At 47.2% G+C, this 16,821-nt stretch overlaps 3 protein-coding genes across 3 annotated transcripts; 1 reads left to right on the plus strand and 2 right to left on the minus strand.

The window, feature by feature from the left end:
• Positions 1-805: 805 nt before the first annotated feature.
• On the plus strand, positions 806-3,496 carry LOC113777313. Its single transcript, XM_027322345.1, has one exon. It carries the CDS (start codon positions 806-808, stop codon positions 3,494-3,496), a length of 2,691 nt encoding a protein of 896 aa, XP_027178146.1.
• Positions 3,497-10,439: 6,943 nt separating this feature from the next.
• Positions 10,440-14,447, minus strand: LOC113777314. Its single transcript, XM_027322347.1, has one exon. It carries the CDS (start codon positions 14,445-14,447, stop codon positions 10,440-10,442), a length of 4,008 nt encoding a protein of 1,335 aa, XP_027178148.1.
• Positions 14,448-14,681: 234 nt separating this feature from the next.
• On the minus strand, positions 14,682-15,416 carry LOC113777315. Its single transcript, XM_027322348.1, has one exon. It carries the CDS (start codon positions 15,414-15,416, stop codon positions 14,682-14,684), a length of 735 nt encoding a protein of 244 aa, XP_027178149.1.
• Between the last annotated feature and the right edge of the window lie 1,405 nt (positions 15,417-16,821).

Raw genomic sequence — 16,821 nt, forward strand, 5'->3', positions numbered from 1 at the left:
AACCAATGTTTGATTAACTTGAAAATGTTTAACGTTTGATCAATTATTTGCATCTACGAAGCAAATTAAATTATACAAATTTTTGATAAGTTAGTTTTAACTAAACTATTTTCTCTACCTAAAATGTAGGAGTTTAGAAATTTGAATGAAACTAAGAAGTAACCAATTAGACAACATCATCAAATCTAGTTTGGCATAAAAGCAATTAAAAAACTGAAAAAATAACATATGAATTGCTCATTGGAAGGCATATAGAGGAAATGAATTGGAGAATAATATAGTAGTAGATTAAAACGGCGTAAAGTTGTTTCCATTGGAAGGCTTAAAGAAGAAATGAATTGGAGAATTTCTATCAGCCAACAAAATGAATACGTGTATTCAAAAAGCACGTTTTTCTACCAGTTTTACTGAAAAACTTCAAAATGAGCAGAAAAATGGAAGGGGACACACTACTGCATGTTGCATTCTTGAAACTATTATATTCAGGATGTCACCTAGCTAAATTTAGGTTTCACACTCAAAGACCCCTTTATATTAGTGGTGATCATTGCGTGCTTTGCACTGATGTGAGGGAAGATTTTAAATTTTGGTAGCTTGTGAGTTATATTTCCATCTCTTGGCCAGTTGGCCTCCTTGAAAAGAATACTTAGAAATCACACAAATATCGGAAGACTGTTCTTAGTATTCAAATGGTATCTAATTTTGGTTGACACGTTTATGGTGCAGTAACTATTGTGTTTGCCTTTTATCCTACAAAGATTGTAATTTTTTTTTTAAAAAAAAGAAAAGTAAATATTGTGAATGGATGCTATCTTTCCTAAATCTTTTTGCCATTTTAATTGTCAACCAGTTTGATACATTTATATCCCTGATTCCCAAAATCTTGCACCCAACCAGTTTGAAGAACTATAGGCCTATCAGTCTTTGTAGTGTTCTATACAAAATCATTGCTAAAATCCTTGCAAATCGTCTGAAATCTGTCTTGGACAAATGCATAAGCAAAACTCAATCCGCCTTCATCCCAGATAGACAGATCCTTGACAATGTGATGATTGCACATGAATATATGCATTACCTCAAAAACAAGAGACAAGGGAACTATGGATACATGGCAATCAAATTAGACATGGCAAAGGCATATGATAGGGTTGAATGGCACTTTTTGCAGGCTATGATGGAAAAAATGGGTTTCTGCCCAGTATGGATCAACTGGATCACTAGCTGTTTAAAGACTGTAACTTACTCCTTCAATTGCAATGGAGAAGCCAAAGGCTTTATGACTCCAGGAAGAGGTATACGACAAGGAGACCCTTTGTCTCCTTATTTATTCTTAATCTGCTCTGAAGGACTCTCTAGTTTGCTGAGGAAAGCTGAAGATAGTAATAGAATTCAAGGACTGAAAATCAGTTGGCAAGGACCTGTACTTACTCATCTCTTCTTTGCTGATGACTCCCTCATCTTCTGGAAAGCTGACAAGCATCAAGCTACTGAGGTCATGAAGGTTCTTAAACTCTATGAAGAGGCCTCAGGCCAACTGATCAATCTCGACAAATCTGCTGTCTTTTTCAGCAGAAACATGACCAATGCACAAAGGAATGAAGTATGCCAAGCATTGGGAGGGATGACTGAAGCAAAGCAAGGGAAATACTTAGGACTCCCGATGGTGATCTCAAGAACCAAAGACCAAATATTTGGCTTTGTGCGAGAAAACATCAAAAGAAGGCTTCAAAATTGGAAAAGTAAGTTCCTTAGCTCAGCAGGGAACGAGGTAATGCTAAAGTCAGTAGCTATGGCCATGCCAACGTACGTCATGTCATGTTTCAAGCTGCCAAGAAAACTCTACAAAGATATTAGTGCTCTGATGGCCAATTTCTGGTGGGGAGAAACAAATGGTAGAAACAAAATGCACTGGATCTCTTGGGAAAGAATGGCACGAAAGAGAAATGAGGGAGGTCTTGGCTTCAAGGACCTTGAAGCTTTCAATAAAGCACTGTTAGGGAAGCAGATATGGAGGATCCTCACCAAGCCAAACCTTCTTGTGAGCAAGGTGCTAAAAGCTAAATACTTCCCTAAGGAATCCATACTACAATGTAATCCCCCCAAAAATGCCTCCTGGATCGGGCAAGGCTTAATGGGAGCAAGAAGTTTGATGGACATGGGACTGATCAGGCGAATTGGCAATGGAAGAAATACACGAATCTGGGAGCATAAGTGGATACCAGAGACAATCACAGGAATGCCAAGTACAAGTAAACCAAGCAATTGTGAGCTGGTAAAAGTGGATGAGCTCATTTGCCACAACAGATGGAACAAGAACACCATATTTAGAGTCTTCAACAGAGATGATGCTGAGAGGATCCTAAGTATCCCTTTAAGTCTGTCAGGGAGGGAAGACAGCTATTATTGGCAACCACAGGCAGGAGGGGTGTATACGGTCAATTCAGGTTACAAAATCCAAATGACGAGCAACAGGAATGCTAGGAAGAGTAACCCAGAGGTAGCTGGCTCAAGTTATACAGAGGGGAACCAGCAAGTGTTACAGATGTGGAACACACTCTGGCAACTCAACATCAAACACAAAACCAAGCTCTTCATTTGGAAATGTATACAAGGAGCTTTACCAGTGAGAGAAGCAGTGAGTAGAAGAACAAAAGTGGGCGATCCAATGTGTAGAACCTGTGGAGAGGCACAGGAAACAATTGAACACCTTTTGCTAACATGCCCCCACGCGGTGGACATCTGGAAGGCATCACCTATCCACTGGGACGGGGCTCAGGACCAACAGGGTGATTTCAGAAGATGGTGGTTTAGAATTTCAGAAGCAAGGTCAAGACCAGAAGGGAAGGAACACATTGGTTTGACAGCAAATATTTTGTGGCAATTGTGGAAAGATAGAAACAAGAAGGAGTTTGAGAGCTTAACCAGATCATCACCTCTGAGAACAGTAGAAAAAGCACATAAAGAATGGCTGGAGCAAGTGGAAGTAGAGAGATCAAAGGATAAAACGAGTACAGAAGAAACAGCCCACATGCATGATCAACAAAGCCAAGGCAATGAAGCTCGGGGAACTATGATCATGGACTTGACAACAGCTACAAGGAAAGGACAAAACAATCTAGGCATTGGAGTCACAGTTAGGACAACTTCAGGCACGAAAATTGCAGATTGGAAGCTCACAGAAAGAAGCCTGGGGAACCAAGAACTAGATGAGGCACTAGCATTAAAGCTAGCTTTGTGCAAAGTTGCGCAATATCAGTGGAGCAGAATCAAGCTCAATTTTGCCAACAAGGCGCTGTTGAGACAACTAACAAAAACACAACCACAGGACAGCAGGATGGCTACATTGCTGGAGGATATTGTGAATGTGAAAAGACTGTTTTGCATGTGCTCCTTTGGTTTGAGTAAGGAAGAAAATATGTTAAACAATAGAAAATTAAGTGTTGATGCCTTAGGCATTATTGTGGATGAGGAAAGGAATGTTCCTCAGTGTCTTTGAACACTTTTTGTAAAGTTCTCTCGAGCCGTTGCTCGCACTTGTAAATTTTCCCTCACTATAATGAAATTATCCTACCGTTTCGACAAAAAAAAAAAAAAAAGTAACTCATTTAAACTTACTGGCTTTTCTTACTTCTTTTTCTCTTTCAACAGTTGCTACTTTGTTAACTGCTCACGAAATACAATTCTGTTGTCTTGTTTTGTTATGAATGACAGTAGTCTATACGACAATTACTTGGGAGGAGCTGTTCCATTTTTCTTTTCTGAGATGAAGTACTTGACAATCTTGTAAGTCAGCATAGCAGTATTTCGTGTCTATTTTAGAATTTTACTGCTCTGCATAAAACGAAAGAAATTTCTGAATCAGGATAAAGAAAATCAGATTTATCCACAACCTATGAGTTTCTTTCTTAGGTGGTTCTTCCATTTTATATTTGCTCATGAGCTCATAATCAAGAAGCAGAAATATTGGACAAAATGTCACAAACCGAGAATATATCAATAAAGCAATTTGATAACAACTCCATTTAAAAAATAAATGACCAACTCGAACTCATATGGTTATTAAATCCTGCCCGGCTAGGAATTGAACAAATGGACTCAGTGGGGGGTAAGTAGTTGCGCTAGTGAGTCACTACAAAATTATTTATAAATACACAACAGTAATTTTAGCATTTGTAAAATAAATAGATAAAGTGCTTTTAGATATTAATTGTTGTAATTAAGAAGATATATTATATACATGTAAACAGTAATAGAAAATTTAATTTTAATTTGTCGTACTATTACAAAAATATATTATGTAGTCAAAGACAAAACTAAATTATTTCATTTAGTTTCAAGGAAGTGCATCACTTGTTATTATTTTATTTTTGTCCAAAAAAATCCAACGATTGTCATATGATGATAACTTTTTTTTTTTTTTTTAGCAAAAGAATAGCCATTTTATTGATGTATTAGTAAGCCTTACAAGGGAGCACCACCTCCAATTACATCAGAAAGAGCTACTGCTCCTACAACTAACTTTGTAAACATTCAAAGGATAGACCCCATTCTAGGACTGGTTGCCAATTTTCATGAACTCTAGGAGCTCAAGGCCATGACACCACAGTCAATTGAACCACTCGGATGATAGCAGCAGTCACTCTTGCAGTGAAACTGTTGGTAATAGCTGTGTTTTTAAACTCGGATCGGATCGGCCGGTCCGACCGATCGAACTGAAAATCGGTCAAGTGTCCGGTCCGAATTGGTCTAAAAAATCGAATGTTTAAAACTCGGTCAAATCCGATCAAAAATCGGATTTGACCGGGTTTGACCGGCAAACCGGATGAACCGGTTTGATACAAAGCCTTCTCTTTTTTGCTCTTCTTTCTTACAAACCAGCGGTGGGATCTTGGTGGGCCCGATGGAAAGATATAATGGGGCCTTCTTAATTGAAGCAGGGATCTGACATGACATGCCCAGTAGAGTTGGAGACCTCAGCCACTAAGTCTTGTCGCCCAAATTTTTTTTTGAAAGGTCAAAGCAATTTGAATATTATGTTTTGACTCCTAAATTGTTAAAAGTTATTAATATATCTCAAATATTTCATACTTTATAAATGTGATCCTAAAGTTTGGTGTTATTTTTCAATCAAATTCATAATTTTAACTATAAACTTGTTAATGTTCATTGAATAATATAAATTGCTACTTGATTATTCTAATTTTTTTGTATTTTCTTATTAAATATATTTGAATAATCAAATATATATGAATATACATGTATTAATATTAACATGTTCTTAAGTATTTTACATACAATATTTTAATTTTTAAATAATTTTTATTTATGACGTTATCCGGTTCAACCCCGATTGAATCCGGTCGAACCCATTGACCCTGACCCGTGAGGACGACCGAGTCGATACCCGGTCCAAATCTGAAAACATAGGGTAATAGTTTGTAATGAGTATGTTGAAGTCCATTGTCCCATGTTGGTAATAGTTTGTACTGAGTATGTTGAAGTCCATTGTCCCATGTTGGTAATAGTTTGTACTGAGTATGTTGAAGTCCATTGTCCCACATTGAAAGAGGATAAAGTGCACGTTGTCTATATATGAATCATTGTCTTGTTTCCTTTACAAACTTGTTCCAAAATATTAATTTGGTGGGAAAGTTATTTCAAGATATATAAAATCTTGACAAGGGCACTTGGACACTTGGGGCACCTTGGGGCTTTCTGATAGGATGTCAATCAGAAGTAGTTAATGGCGGTTGGCGGTTACATTTTGCAGACATATCTGTTAATTGGCTAACTACCTATACACCTATTCAATAAGGATTGCATCCTCTGGTAGTGCATTGGATAGGTGTTTTAATTCTTTGCAAATAACACCTTAAGGAAAGTGCTTTCACGCCTCAAAGTCTCTGTATTTGTCTAGTGTAGTTTTTGTTATTTACTACAGTTTTCTAACAGAAACAGCTGAGTGTCGAAATAACTTCCTATTTCTTTCATGCCACAAATGCCAAACTGTTAGAGCCAATGCAAATCTTCAAAGTTTTACAGCAAACAAATCAGATCCAGCATGTTGAAACCACCGATAAATCTCCTGTCTCCAAGGAAATGAACTTCAATATAACAGACATAGGCTCTGTACCTTGGCCCAAACACCACTAGAGAAATTGCGTTCAAAGAAAATGTGCTCTGAGGATTCATTTTATTGATCACAAAGTATACATTCTGGAGACACATTAGACATAGCCCATTTAATAAGTCGCTCCTTAGTCAGCAGCCTCTGTTGTATCATCGTCCATAAGATAAAAGCATATTTAGTTTAGGTACAAAACTTTTTCCCCATACCAATGAGTACCCTGCTACTTTCTTCCCTTGCTGATATAGTGTTAGCTTTAACAACTCTCCCGATGCAGAAGCATTCCATGTCACATGATCTTCCCTATGCATCTGCTGCAGTGTTTCACTTTTAGAATTCTGCACCCGCGAGTTAAATCTCCTCCCCTTTGGCCAAAGCCAGTTCCCATTCTTCACAAAATCCTTGACCCTGGCCATAGTAGATAGTCTGAAACTTTTAAGGAGTATAAATATAAAGAAGGGGATGCCAGTAATCAAACCAAAAGGAGGAATGATCACCATTACCAATATCAATACTAATCAGAGATTGAGCTATAGATCTAAGCTGCAGCAGTTTCCTCCAACACCATGAGCAATCTCCAGAATCTTTATCTCCACAAGCTACGACCTTTTAGAATGACAGAGTGAATCTGTTGTACCCGGAGAAAATCTTTCTTTTTACAAATATTCCAAATTAACTTCAAAATGAAACGCTTATTCCAGTGAGTAATGTTTTGTATCCCCAGTCCACCTTGCTTCTTTGGTATACATGTGAAGAGGTGATTTTTGGTGGGTAATTGAACCGACCTGAATCAGGCTCCTCTGAGATGAAGTGAGGTGTATCTGCTTGTCCGAAGTGAATGGCGGGGCTTCTCCCCTGGGATCACTCCGACGCTCAAGTTAGTATGAGAACGAGAGAAACAATAGTGTTGTCAAATGAACAGTATGCTTATTTGTTAGGAGTACATGAGGGGTATTTATAGAGCGAGAGTGGAGGGCAGGACGGAGGTCTTATGCCGGTGGGACCCATTTCCTGCCATTACGGCTCTGCTCTCTGTCAGGCGGCCTGACTCTGACACTGTAGCCGCCTGGACAGGGTGACGAGGAGTCTTACGCAGTAGCCATTAAGTGCGACAGTGCTTTTCAGATAAAGCACTGGCCCTGAATGATGTCAGGCGGGCTGACATTATCAGCACGCAGCCGAGGCGGAGGTATGAGGTGTAGAGGTCATCTGGGCAGTAGACCAGGGGCCCGGCCGAGATCAGGGATCACACTCAGGACAAGACTGCGCTCTTGTGAGGGATGAACTAGAATCACCTCGGCTAATCAGGGATGGCCGAGGTGAGCATCCTCAATAAGCCCCCTAAGCCTCGGAAGCTCCGAGTCCTGGAGGTATCGAGGCTTACTGGTACCGAGGTCGTACAGGGTCGGAGGCCCAAGACAGTTCCGTACGATGCGCGGGCGCGACACGTAGGCCTGTCAACTGATAGGACGTGGTGAGCAGAGTGGTCACGTCGTGAAGTAGTGGGACGTTTCGTGCAGAGAGTGTCAGTCGAAAGGACAGGTTGTTAATGAAGAAAGAGGGAAGCACGCCTTTTCAAATTCGAGCGTGGCTGCCTTTTCGCCTTCCCGCCGCCTCTTCGGGTTCCCTCTGGATCCTTATAAATAAGGGTTCTTTTCACCGCATGGCCCATCACTTTGTCTTTCAGTCTCAGACTTGCAAAATCCGTGAGCGTGGCCGAGGTCAGTCAGCCCTGCCAGCCGAAATCACAGCCGAAGTCATCCACTTCATCAGATTCCGTAGCCAACAGTAAGTATTTTTCTTTTCGTCTCATCATTCACACATGGCCAAAACCGCTAAAACCCATAAGGAAACTGTGAAACCGAGCTACCAGGCGGAGGAGGTGCCCGACACTTCGGAAGAAACGGCTTCGTCCAGCTTTGGGGGGTCAACGTCTGGTGCTGCGGGGGGTTTAGCCGAGGTGGCTACTGGCGAGACAGCCTCGGTGTCGGAGTCATCCGAAATGAGCGAGGGTTGTTCCGAGGTCGTCTTTAATAGCGAGTTCGGAACTCAGATGCCCCATGATGAGGGAGTACTGGAGCCAGTAGCTCCGAAAGACGCAGCCAAAATTGACTTCGGCAAGATGCCGAAGTTCAGGAGTCGAGTGGGAGAAGACAGGGCTCAGAAGGTGATAAGAAAGTACCCTTTCAGGCCGGGGTACATCATCACCTTGCCTGGGCCGAATGACTCAGCCGAGAAGCCCCCCATGGGCACTGTGGCGGTCTACATCCAACAGTTGGAAGCCGAGTTGAGGATGCCGACGTCGAGGTTTTTCAGGGACACACTCCGTCATTTCGGCGTGAGGATTACTCAGCTCGTCCCAAACGCGGTCCGTATTCTCGTGGGTTTCGAGATGCTGTGCCGACATCAAGAAGTGACCCCCAATGTGGATTTCTTCCGCCGATGCTATACCCTCAAGGCACATGGGACAGATAAGGGGTGGTTCTACGTCTGCAACCGGAACAACACCATCCCGAAGCTAGTCGTCGGCGCCCCCACTTCAATAAAGAACTGGAAGCGTGATTTCATCTTCGTCTCGGCCGGGGACTTCCCACGGGGTTTTTGGTGGAGGCCCATCAAATCGACGGCTGACCCTTCCGCGGGAGATCACAAGGAGGAGTCCTTCCAGAAATTGATGGGGTCCGGACTTCGGATCTTCAGGTGGGACCACCCCGAGGCCGTGCTGGTCGATGGGGGAATTAGCCGAGCCTTGCTCCCTCCTAACAAGTCTCCCTTCTTTTCCATTAAACTTAAAAAACTCTGTAATTTTTCTTTCATGGCTTTTCTTTTACCTCGGCTATGGCAAATAATAATACTTGTTCCTTGTGCAGTGACCAAATTGTCCGACATCATCACGTCGAGCTCAGGGACCGAGGTGGCTAAGAGGTCGAAAAGGAAGAGCTCGGGCGAGACATCGGCGCCTCCGCCCAAAAAGTAGAAGACCCTCCCCACCACGGCCGCCCAGAGCAGCTCGGCCGCTGCGGCCACAGGGTCCACCTCTTCGGTGCCAGAAGGGGTGCCATTAGGGGTGACCACGACACTCCCACCTCCACATGGCCGAGGCAAACAATTGAAGGCTCCGGTCAATGCGGTGACGGGGTCTTCACTATGGAACCGTTTCCATAGCCCCCCAGTGTTCTCTGGAAAAGATAAGTCTCATCCCGGTGAGCACTGGTGTCCAGACTGAAAACTTAAGGTTAACGACAGATGCACCAATCCTCGGGTGGCACAGGACTTGGTGATGCAATCAAGTTTGCCGAGGGACGTGGAGTTTACAAGGAAGCTGTCCCCGGCCGAGATGCTTCAAAGCGTTATGGTGACCACGGCCTCCAACACAGCCTTTGTGGCTGAGATGGCACATCGGTACTGTGAGTTGCTTGAGGAGCAGGACACCGGCAAGCTGCAAGATCAGATTGCCAAGTTGAAGAAAAAACTGGTGGTGTCCGAGTCCGAGAAGTCCGAGCTTCAGCGACGTCTTCAAGAAGCCGAGACTAAGGAGGAGGAGGCCGAGGCCATTACCAACAGTCTGAGGTCGGCTCTGGAGGAAGAGCAGAAGAGGTCAGAGGAGGTGAATAAGTCCCATGAACAGGCCCTCGAGAGCGCGAGGACCTCGGCTGTAGAGGATTTCCGGAGGTCTGAGAACTTCATCGGGGACCTCGGCCAGCTGACAAGGCCGAGTTTCATGCTAGGCTTCACATCGGCCATAGACGAGGCCGCAGCTCATCTACCCTCTGAGGCTTTGGAGTCCTTGAGGAACAGTGCCAACTATAATGAGGACTCCAAGGAGCTGTGTAATCGGATGGCCGAGGGCATCCAAGCTGGAAGGAACTTAGCCGAAGTCCAGGACGAGTTCAACAAATGGTTAGCTGAGCTCGATGAGGTGTTCGAGGAGGAAGGAGGAGAGGACACTGGGGGTGACGTCGGCGAGGAGGCTGCCGAAGAGCAAGGAGGAGGTGGAGAAGATACTCATCCCGGCGGGGAAGAAGCCGGGGAGGCAACTGGCCAAGATGGAGCCGAGGCTGAAGCTTAGTCATAGGGGCTTAAGTGAAAATCCGAGGTGGGAGATGATTAGCAATACTCCTGACCTCGGTCTTTTGTATTCTTCTTGTAATGCCTTTTCTTATTTGAATGAAAGATCTATTTCTCCTCACTTCGGCTCCTTTAATTTCTTGATTCGTCTCCTATTTGTCCCCCTTATTTTTTAATAACGGATGTGTAGCATCTTGGTATTGAAAAATAACTAAGCAGCTGAAGTGATAACTTAGTAAAATTTTCAAACATAATACAGTCTGAGGTTCTCGGCGTGCCAAGTCCTCGGCACTAGAGAGCCATCTCGGTAACTCAATTTACAATACCCATTAAGATTATACTCCACAACTCGGTATGGACCTTCCCATTTCGGGCCCAGTTTCCCTTGGTTCTCAGCTCGGCTGACTGAGTTTTTTCTTAGCACCAAGTCTCCAGGCCGGAATCGCCGATGCTTGACGCGGGCATTGTAGTAGTGGGTTAGGGTGTTCTTGTAGGAAGCTACCCGAGCTGAGGCAATGTCTCTTTTCTTGTCGATGAGGTCGAGATCCAATTGTCTCTCTTTTCCGTTCACCTTGGCCACATAGGCTGTTATCCGAGGACTGGGTGTAAGGATCTCAGTAGGGATGACAGCCTCGGCTCCATAGGTCAAGGAGAAGGGGGTCTCTTGCGTGGATGACCTCGGCGTGGTCCGATATGACCACGGAACACTGGGGAGCTCCTCCACCCAAGATGATCCAGCTCGGTGTAGTCGGGTCTTGAGGCCATGCAAGAGAGTTCGGTTAAAATTTTCTGCCTGACCGTTGGCCTGAGGGTGGCCTACCGAAGTGAAGTGTTGTTTGATGCCGAGGTTCTCGCACCAAGTCTTGAATGGATTCTCGGCAAACTGTCTCCCGTTGTCCGAGATGATGATCTGAGGTATGCCGAAGCGGCAGACAATGCATTTCCAAAAGAATTTTTGAATGGCCAGCCCTGTGATGGTCCGTAAAGGCTCGGCCTCGACCCACTTAGTGAAGTAGTCCACAGCGGTGACCAGAAAGGTATAGCCCCCGACCGCTTTAGGGAAGGGACCGATGATGTCTGTCCCCCATTGCTCAAACGGCCAAGGTGAGGTGATTGGCACCATGAAGTTCGAGGGTTGGTGAAGCTCAGGGGCGTGGACTTGGCAGGATGGGCAGCTGAGAACAAGATTTTGAGCATCTTGTCGAACGGAAGGCCAGAAGTACCCAAGAAGTAAGCTCTTCCTGGCTAACATCCTGTGGCCGACGTGAGCCCCACACAGGCCTTCGTGTATCTCATGGAGGACCTGGCGTCCTGCCTCGGGTGTAACGCACCTCAGCCATGGCCCAAGGTATGAGCGTTTATACAGTTCACCATCGCGGAGCGCGTACCGAGCAGATTTACGTTGTATCTTTCTCGCCTCGACTCGATCCTCGGGGAGGACTCCCTGCCCTAAGAAAAGGATGAACGGGCTCATCCATGTTTCTCCCGTGTTCACAGGGCAGGCCACCTCTTCCATGTATTCCGGCTCGCTCAACACTTCCACCAAAACGGTCTTGTTGAGGTCAGAAAATGAGGTGGAAACCAACCGGGATAAGGCGTCGGCTCGCCTATTCTGGGAGCGGAGGATTCTTTGGATTTCGAAAGACTCGAAGTACGCTATGAGTTGGTGGACTTTGGATAGATACCGCTGCATGGTTTCATCCTTGGCCTCATACTCACCAAGGACTTGACATACTACGAGTTGGGAGTCGTTGCGGACGTGGATCCGCTGTGCACCGAGCTTGCAGGCTAGCTGGAGTCCCGCGATTAAAGCCTCATATTCGGCTTCATTGTTGGTGGCTGGGAAGTCAAAGCGGAGGGCATACGAGCATACTTCTCCCTGGGGGCCCTCCAGGAGTAGTCCTGCTCCACTGCCATCCCCGTTGGAGGATCCGTCCACATATAACGTCCACGAATGTGGGGTGGACACTTCGGCAATGACGGAGGTGGACTCCCGACCTTCCGTGAAGGTGAGGTCGGCGAGAAAATCAGCTAAGGCTTGAGCTTTTATGGCGGTGCGCGGCTCATACGACAAGTCGTACTCCCCCAATTCGACAGCCCACTTGGTGAGGCGCCCGGAGGCCTCGGGCCGCACCAGTATCTGCCGAATAGGCTGATCTGTCCTAACGAAAATGGGGTGAGCTAGGAAGTATGGTTTCAGCCGCCGAGCTGCGTGGACCAGCCGGAGCACGAGTTTTTCGACCTGGGTATACCGAGTCTCCGGCCCACGGAGGGCCCGGCTGACGTAGTAGACCGGCACTTGGGTACCCTCATCTCGGATGAGCACTGCGCTGACAGCTTCGTCGGCGGCAGAGAGGTAGAGGTACAACCTTTCTCCAGGCCGAGGTGAAGCGAGGGTGGGCAAGTGGTGCAGATATTGTTTTAATTTGTCGAAGGCAGCCTGGCATTCTTCAGTCCAGGCAAACTGATCAGCCTTCTTTAGCACCTTAAAGAATGGCAAGGCTTTCTCAGCAGATTGGGATAGGAAGCGGTTCAGCGTGGCCAGGCGTCCGTTCAGTCGCTGGACTTCTCGGAGGTTCCGAGGTGGGGACATGTCCTGGATGGCCTTGACTTTGTCGGGGTTAGCTTCGATTCCCCGGTGGGAAACCAGATACCCTAAAAATTTTCCTGAGGTGACACCGAAAACATACTTTTTGGGATTTAACTTCATCCTCGAGTCCCGCAGAACGCCGAAGACCTCCCTTACATCTGATAAGAAGGCCGAAGTGGTTAAGCTTTTGACGAGGATATCGTCCACATAGGCCACATTTCGGCCGATCTGATCTTTGAAGAGGCGGTTGATCAACCTTTGATAGGTCGCCCCGGCGTTTTTTAACCTGAACGGCATGGTGGTATAGCAGTAGACACCTTGGTCGGTGTAGAATGCCGTTTTCTCTTGGTCCTCCTCACTCATTCCTATTTGGTGGTAGCCTTTGAAGGCATCTAGAAAGCAGAGGATCTCATGTCCCATTGCCGAGTCGACGAGGGCATCTATTCTCGGCAGTGGATAGCAATCTTTTGGGCAGGCCTTGTTAAGATCGGTGAAGTCGACGCACATCCTCCATCCACCGGTATCCTTTTTGACCATAACAGGGTTGGACAGCCAGGTGGGGTACTGGACCTCATGGATCATCTTGGCGGGTAAGAGCTTGTCCACCTCATCAGATATGGCCTTGCTGCGTTCGGGGCCGAAGTGCCTACGTTTCTGTCTTACAGGACGGGCTTGTGGGTTGACGTTGAGCTGGTGAATCATGAGCTCAGGTGGCACCCCGACCACTTCATCAGCGGACCACGCAAAGATGTCCCGGTGGTCCTTTATCAGGTGAATCATCTCTTCCTTCAGAGGCGAAGGGAGTCCGGCCCCCACTTGGACCACTTGGTCAGGTCTCGTCTCATCCAAGACCACCTGCTCCACCTCATCCCCGGGTTCCAGTCTGCCGGGTTTTCCCGCTTTTTGAGGATCAATGCAGTCTATGGAGAGGACCGCGGGTCTCTTCTCGTCGGCCTTCGATGCAGTCTGGGGAGTGACCGCGGCCTGGATGGTGGCGAGGTAGCATTCGCGGGCAGTACTCACGTCGCTGCTCACCTCGGCCACCCCCGCTGGTGTTGGGAATTTGAAACTCAGGTGGTAGGTAGAGTACACAGCTCTCAAGGCGTTAAGCGTGGGTCGACCTATTAACATATTGTAGGGAGAATCTGCCTTAACCACCGCGAAGTTGACGGGTACAGTTCGGCAGCGGGGATGTCGCCCGACAGTCACCATCAGGGACACCATTCCCTCGGGGTGGACCACGTGTCCCCCGAACCCAACGAGGGGAGTTCTGACAGGAGTGAGTTGCTCCCTGGTCAGTTTCAAACTTTTGAAAGTTCGATAGTACATGACGTCTACCGAGCTTCCGGGGTCAACATAGACCTTTTTGACTATGTAGTTGTTGGTGAGGACCTCGATCACGAGGGTTTCGTGGTTGCTGGAGGCGGCGGGGACTGGGTCAGTGGGACCATAGGTGATGACTTCGGACAGCCGAGAACTCGGCTCAGCCACTTCCATCCCGGCCTGGCGATAGGTCCGCTTTCGGGAGTTCTGGCTGTCTCCTCCCGTTGGTCCTCCCGCGATGGTATTGATCACCCCGGCGATGTTGGGGCCATAGCCCGGTGATCCATCGCGTGGAGGCTGCTTGTCCTCCCTACGGTCTTCGGGACCTCGGCAATGCATGTTCGTGTCCCGCCTGTCGTCTCGGCGGGGGCCCCGGTTCTCCCGGTGGGAGACGCTTCGGTTGAAGCCTCCATCCTTGCGGACGAATTGCTTCAGATATCCCTGACGGATCAAGTTCTCGATCTCCCGCTTCAGATCGTTGCAGTCCTCAGTCTCGTGCCCAACATCCCGGTGATAGGCGCAATATAGGTTTGAGTTTCTCTTATCTCTCCTCCCCGGAATTTCAGGAGGGGTTCAGCCGAGGTGATTCTGCCTCATCACAGCCAGGACATGAGTCCGGCTGGAGTTGAGTGGCGTAAGCTCGGCGTCCGAGGTGGACGACCTGCCTTTGACGATCCGATCAAAGACACTTCGGCGGTCTCGGAACTGACTCGACGATCCGCTGGGGCCTTGTTCGGCCTGGCCGGCATCCTTTTTCCTTCGGGAATCTTGCCCATTACGAGTGACTTGAGCCTCCCGCTTCATGTGGTTTAAGTCTTCATTTCGGATTCCCTGGTCTACTCGATCCCAGAGTTCCCGAAGTGTGCGGGGGTAATCCCGGTGTATCTCGGTATTGAAGATTCCCGCGATCAGCCCATTGGTGAAAGAAGCTATGGTTACCTGCTCATTCTGATCAGGTATCTGCACGTTCTCCTCATTGAACCTCTGCACGTATGAGCGCAGTGACTCGCCGGGAGCTTGCTGCAAGTTCAAGAGGTAAGCTGAAGTCTTCGTAATTGGGCGAGACGATACAAAGCGGTGGATGAACCGATCTATCAACTCGTCTAACGAGGAAATACTCCTCGGTTCTAGGCCCCAGAACCACTTTCGGGCCGTCCCCTGTAGGAAGATGGGGAAAGCTCGGCAAATTACTGCGTCGGGGACGCAGTAGAGCCGAAATGCAGAGAGGGAGGCGCGGAGGTGATCCTCGGGGTCACCTCGGCCATCGTAGGAACGTAGGGCGGGAAGTTTGAAATTTGGGGGAACCATCTCCCCATTGATGTCATCCGTGAAGGGCGGAGCCCTCAGGTATTCGGCTGCTAAGCCTCCGGGACGCTGAGGTGGGTCCTCAGCTCATTTTCCCAGAAGACCCCGGGAAAACGCCCGGGAAATGGAAGCGATTTTAGATGTCGCCTTGGAAGAGGCGCGTCTGGAAGTGCTCCGAGAGAGGTGCCCCTCATCGGAGTCTTCGCCGGAAGGCATTTCAGGGGACTTCGTCGGTCTCCTCTTGGAGGATTCAGCTTTTTCCTTCCCCTGCCTCTTGAAGTACCTCCCCAGTTTTTCGAAGATGTTTGGATTATCAGCCACGAAATCGGCCATCTTGGCGATGGCGTCTTCGTTGTTGGGCTGGGTCCTTTGGGACCCTTGTTTTTCAGAAATACGATCCTGCTGGGCTCCCGATGCTTGCCCAGCCCCGGTCGAGAGGACTCTTCCACTTCTAGAGCGCGTGGATCTCATTTTAGCAGTAATCTCTTTCCCACAGACGGCGCCAATTGAAGAGGTGATTTTTGGTGGGTAATTGAACCGACCTGAATCAGGCTCCTCTGAGATGAAGTGAGGTGTATCTGCTTGTCCGAAATGAATGGCGGGGCTTCTCCCCTGGGATCACTCCGACGCTCAAGTTAGTATGAGAACGAGAGAAACAATAGTGTTGTCAAATGAACAGTATGCTTACTTGTTAGGAGTACATGAGGGGTATTTATAGAGCGAGAGTGGAGGGCATGACGGAGGTCTTATGCCGGTGGGACCCATGTCCTGCCATTACGGCTCTGCTCTCTGTCAGGCGGCCTGACTCTGACACTGTAGCCGCCTGGACAGGGTGACGAGGAGTCTTACGCAGTAGCCATTAAGTGCGACAGTGCTTTTCAGATAAAGCACTGGCCCTGGATGATGTCAGGCGGGCTGACATTATCAGCACGCAGCCGAGGCGGAGGTATGAGGTGTAGAGGTCATCTGGGCAGTAGACCAGGGGCCCGGCCGAGATCAGGGATCACACTCAGGACAAGACTGCGCTCTTGTGAGGGATGAACTGGAATCACCTCGGCTAATCAGGGATGGCCGAGGTGAGCATCCTCAACATGCATCTGACATTTCACGTTGGCAACATAGTCAGTTTTAACTTATCCAGTCCAGCATAGACCATCAATTTTCTTAATCAATGTTTTTGGCAAAATGAAAACACTCATCCAGTATAGATAAATACCACTCAGAACAGACTGAATAAGCTGAATCCCAACCTCATAAGAAAGCTTCATTGCTCCCGAATTGTGGGTTTTCTGTTTAATAAACATTGGTTGACAATCCTTGTAGCTGAGTTCAGTAGGATTAGTGGAAAGCCCAAGTATTTGACTAGTAATTCGGCTCTTAGCATTCCAAGTAAATCACAGAGAATTTA

This window comes from Coffea eugenioides, chromosome 7 (assembly GCF_003713205.1).
Source record: "Coffea eugenioides isolate CCC68of chromosome 7, Ceug_1.0, whole genome shotgun sequence".
Classification (NCBI taxonomy): domain Eukaryota; kingdom Viridiplantae; phylum Streptophyta; class Magnoliopsida; order Gentianales; family Rubiaceae; genus Coffea; species Coffea eugenioides.

What these genes read in the sequence shown, in the direction of transcription:
- LOC113777313 (XM_027322345.1), top strand. Translation starts at nt 806, where the DNA reads ATGCTATCTTTCCTAAATCTTTTTGCCATTTTAATTGTCAACCAGTTT.
- LOC113777314 (XM_027322347.1), bottom strand. Translation starts at nt 14,447, where the DNA reads ATGCATTGCCGAGGTCCCGAAGACCGTAGGGAGGACAAGCAGCCTCCA.
- LOC113777315 (XM_027322348.1), bottom strand. Translation starts at nt 15,416, where the DNA reads ATGGTTCCCCCAAATTTCAAACTTCCCGCCCTACGTTCCTACGATGGC.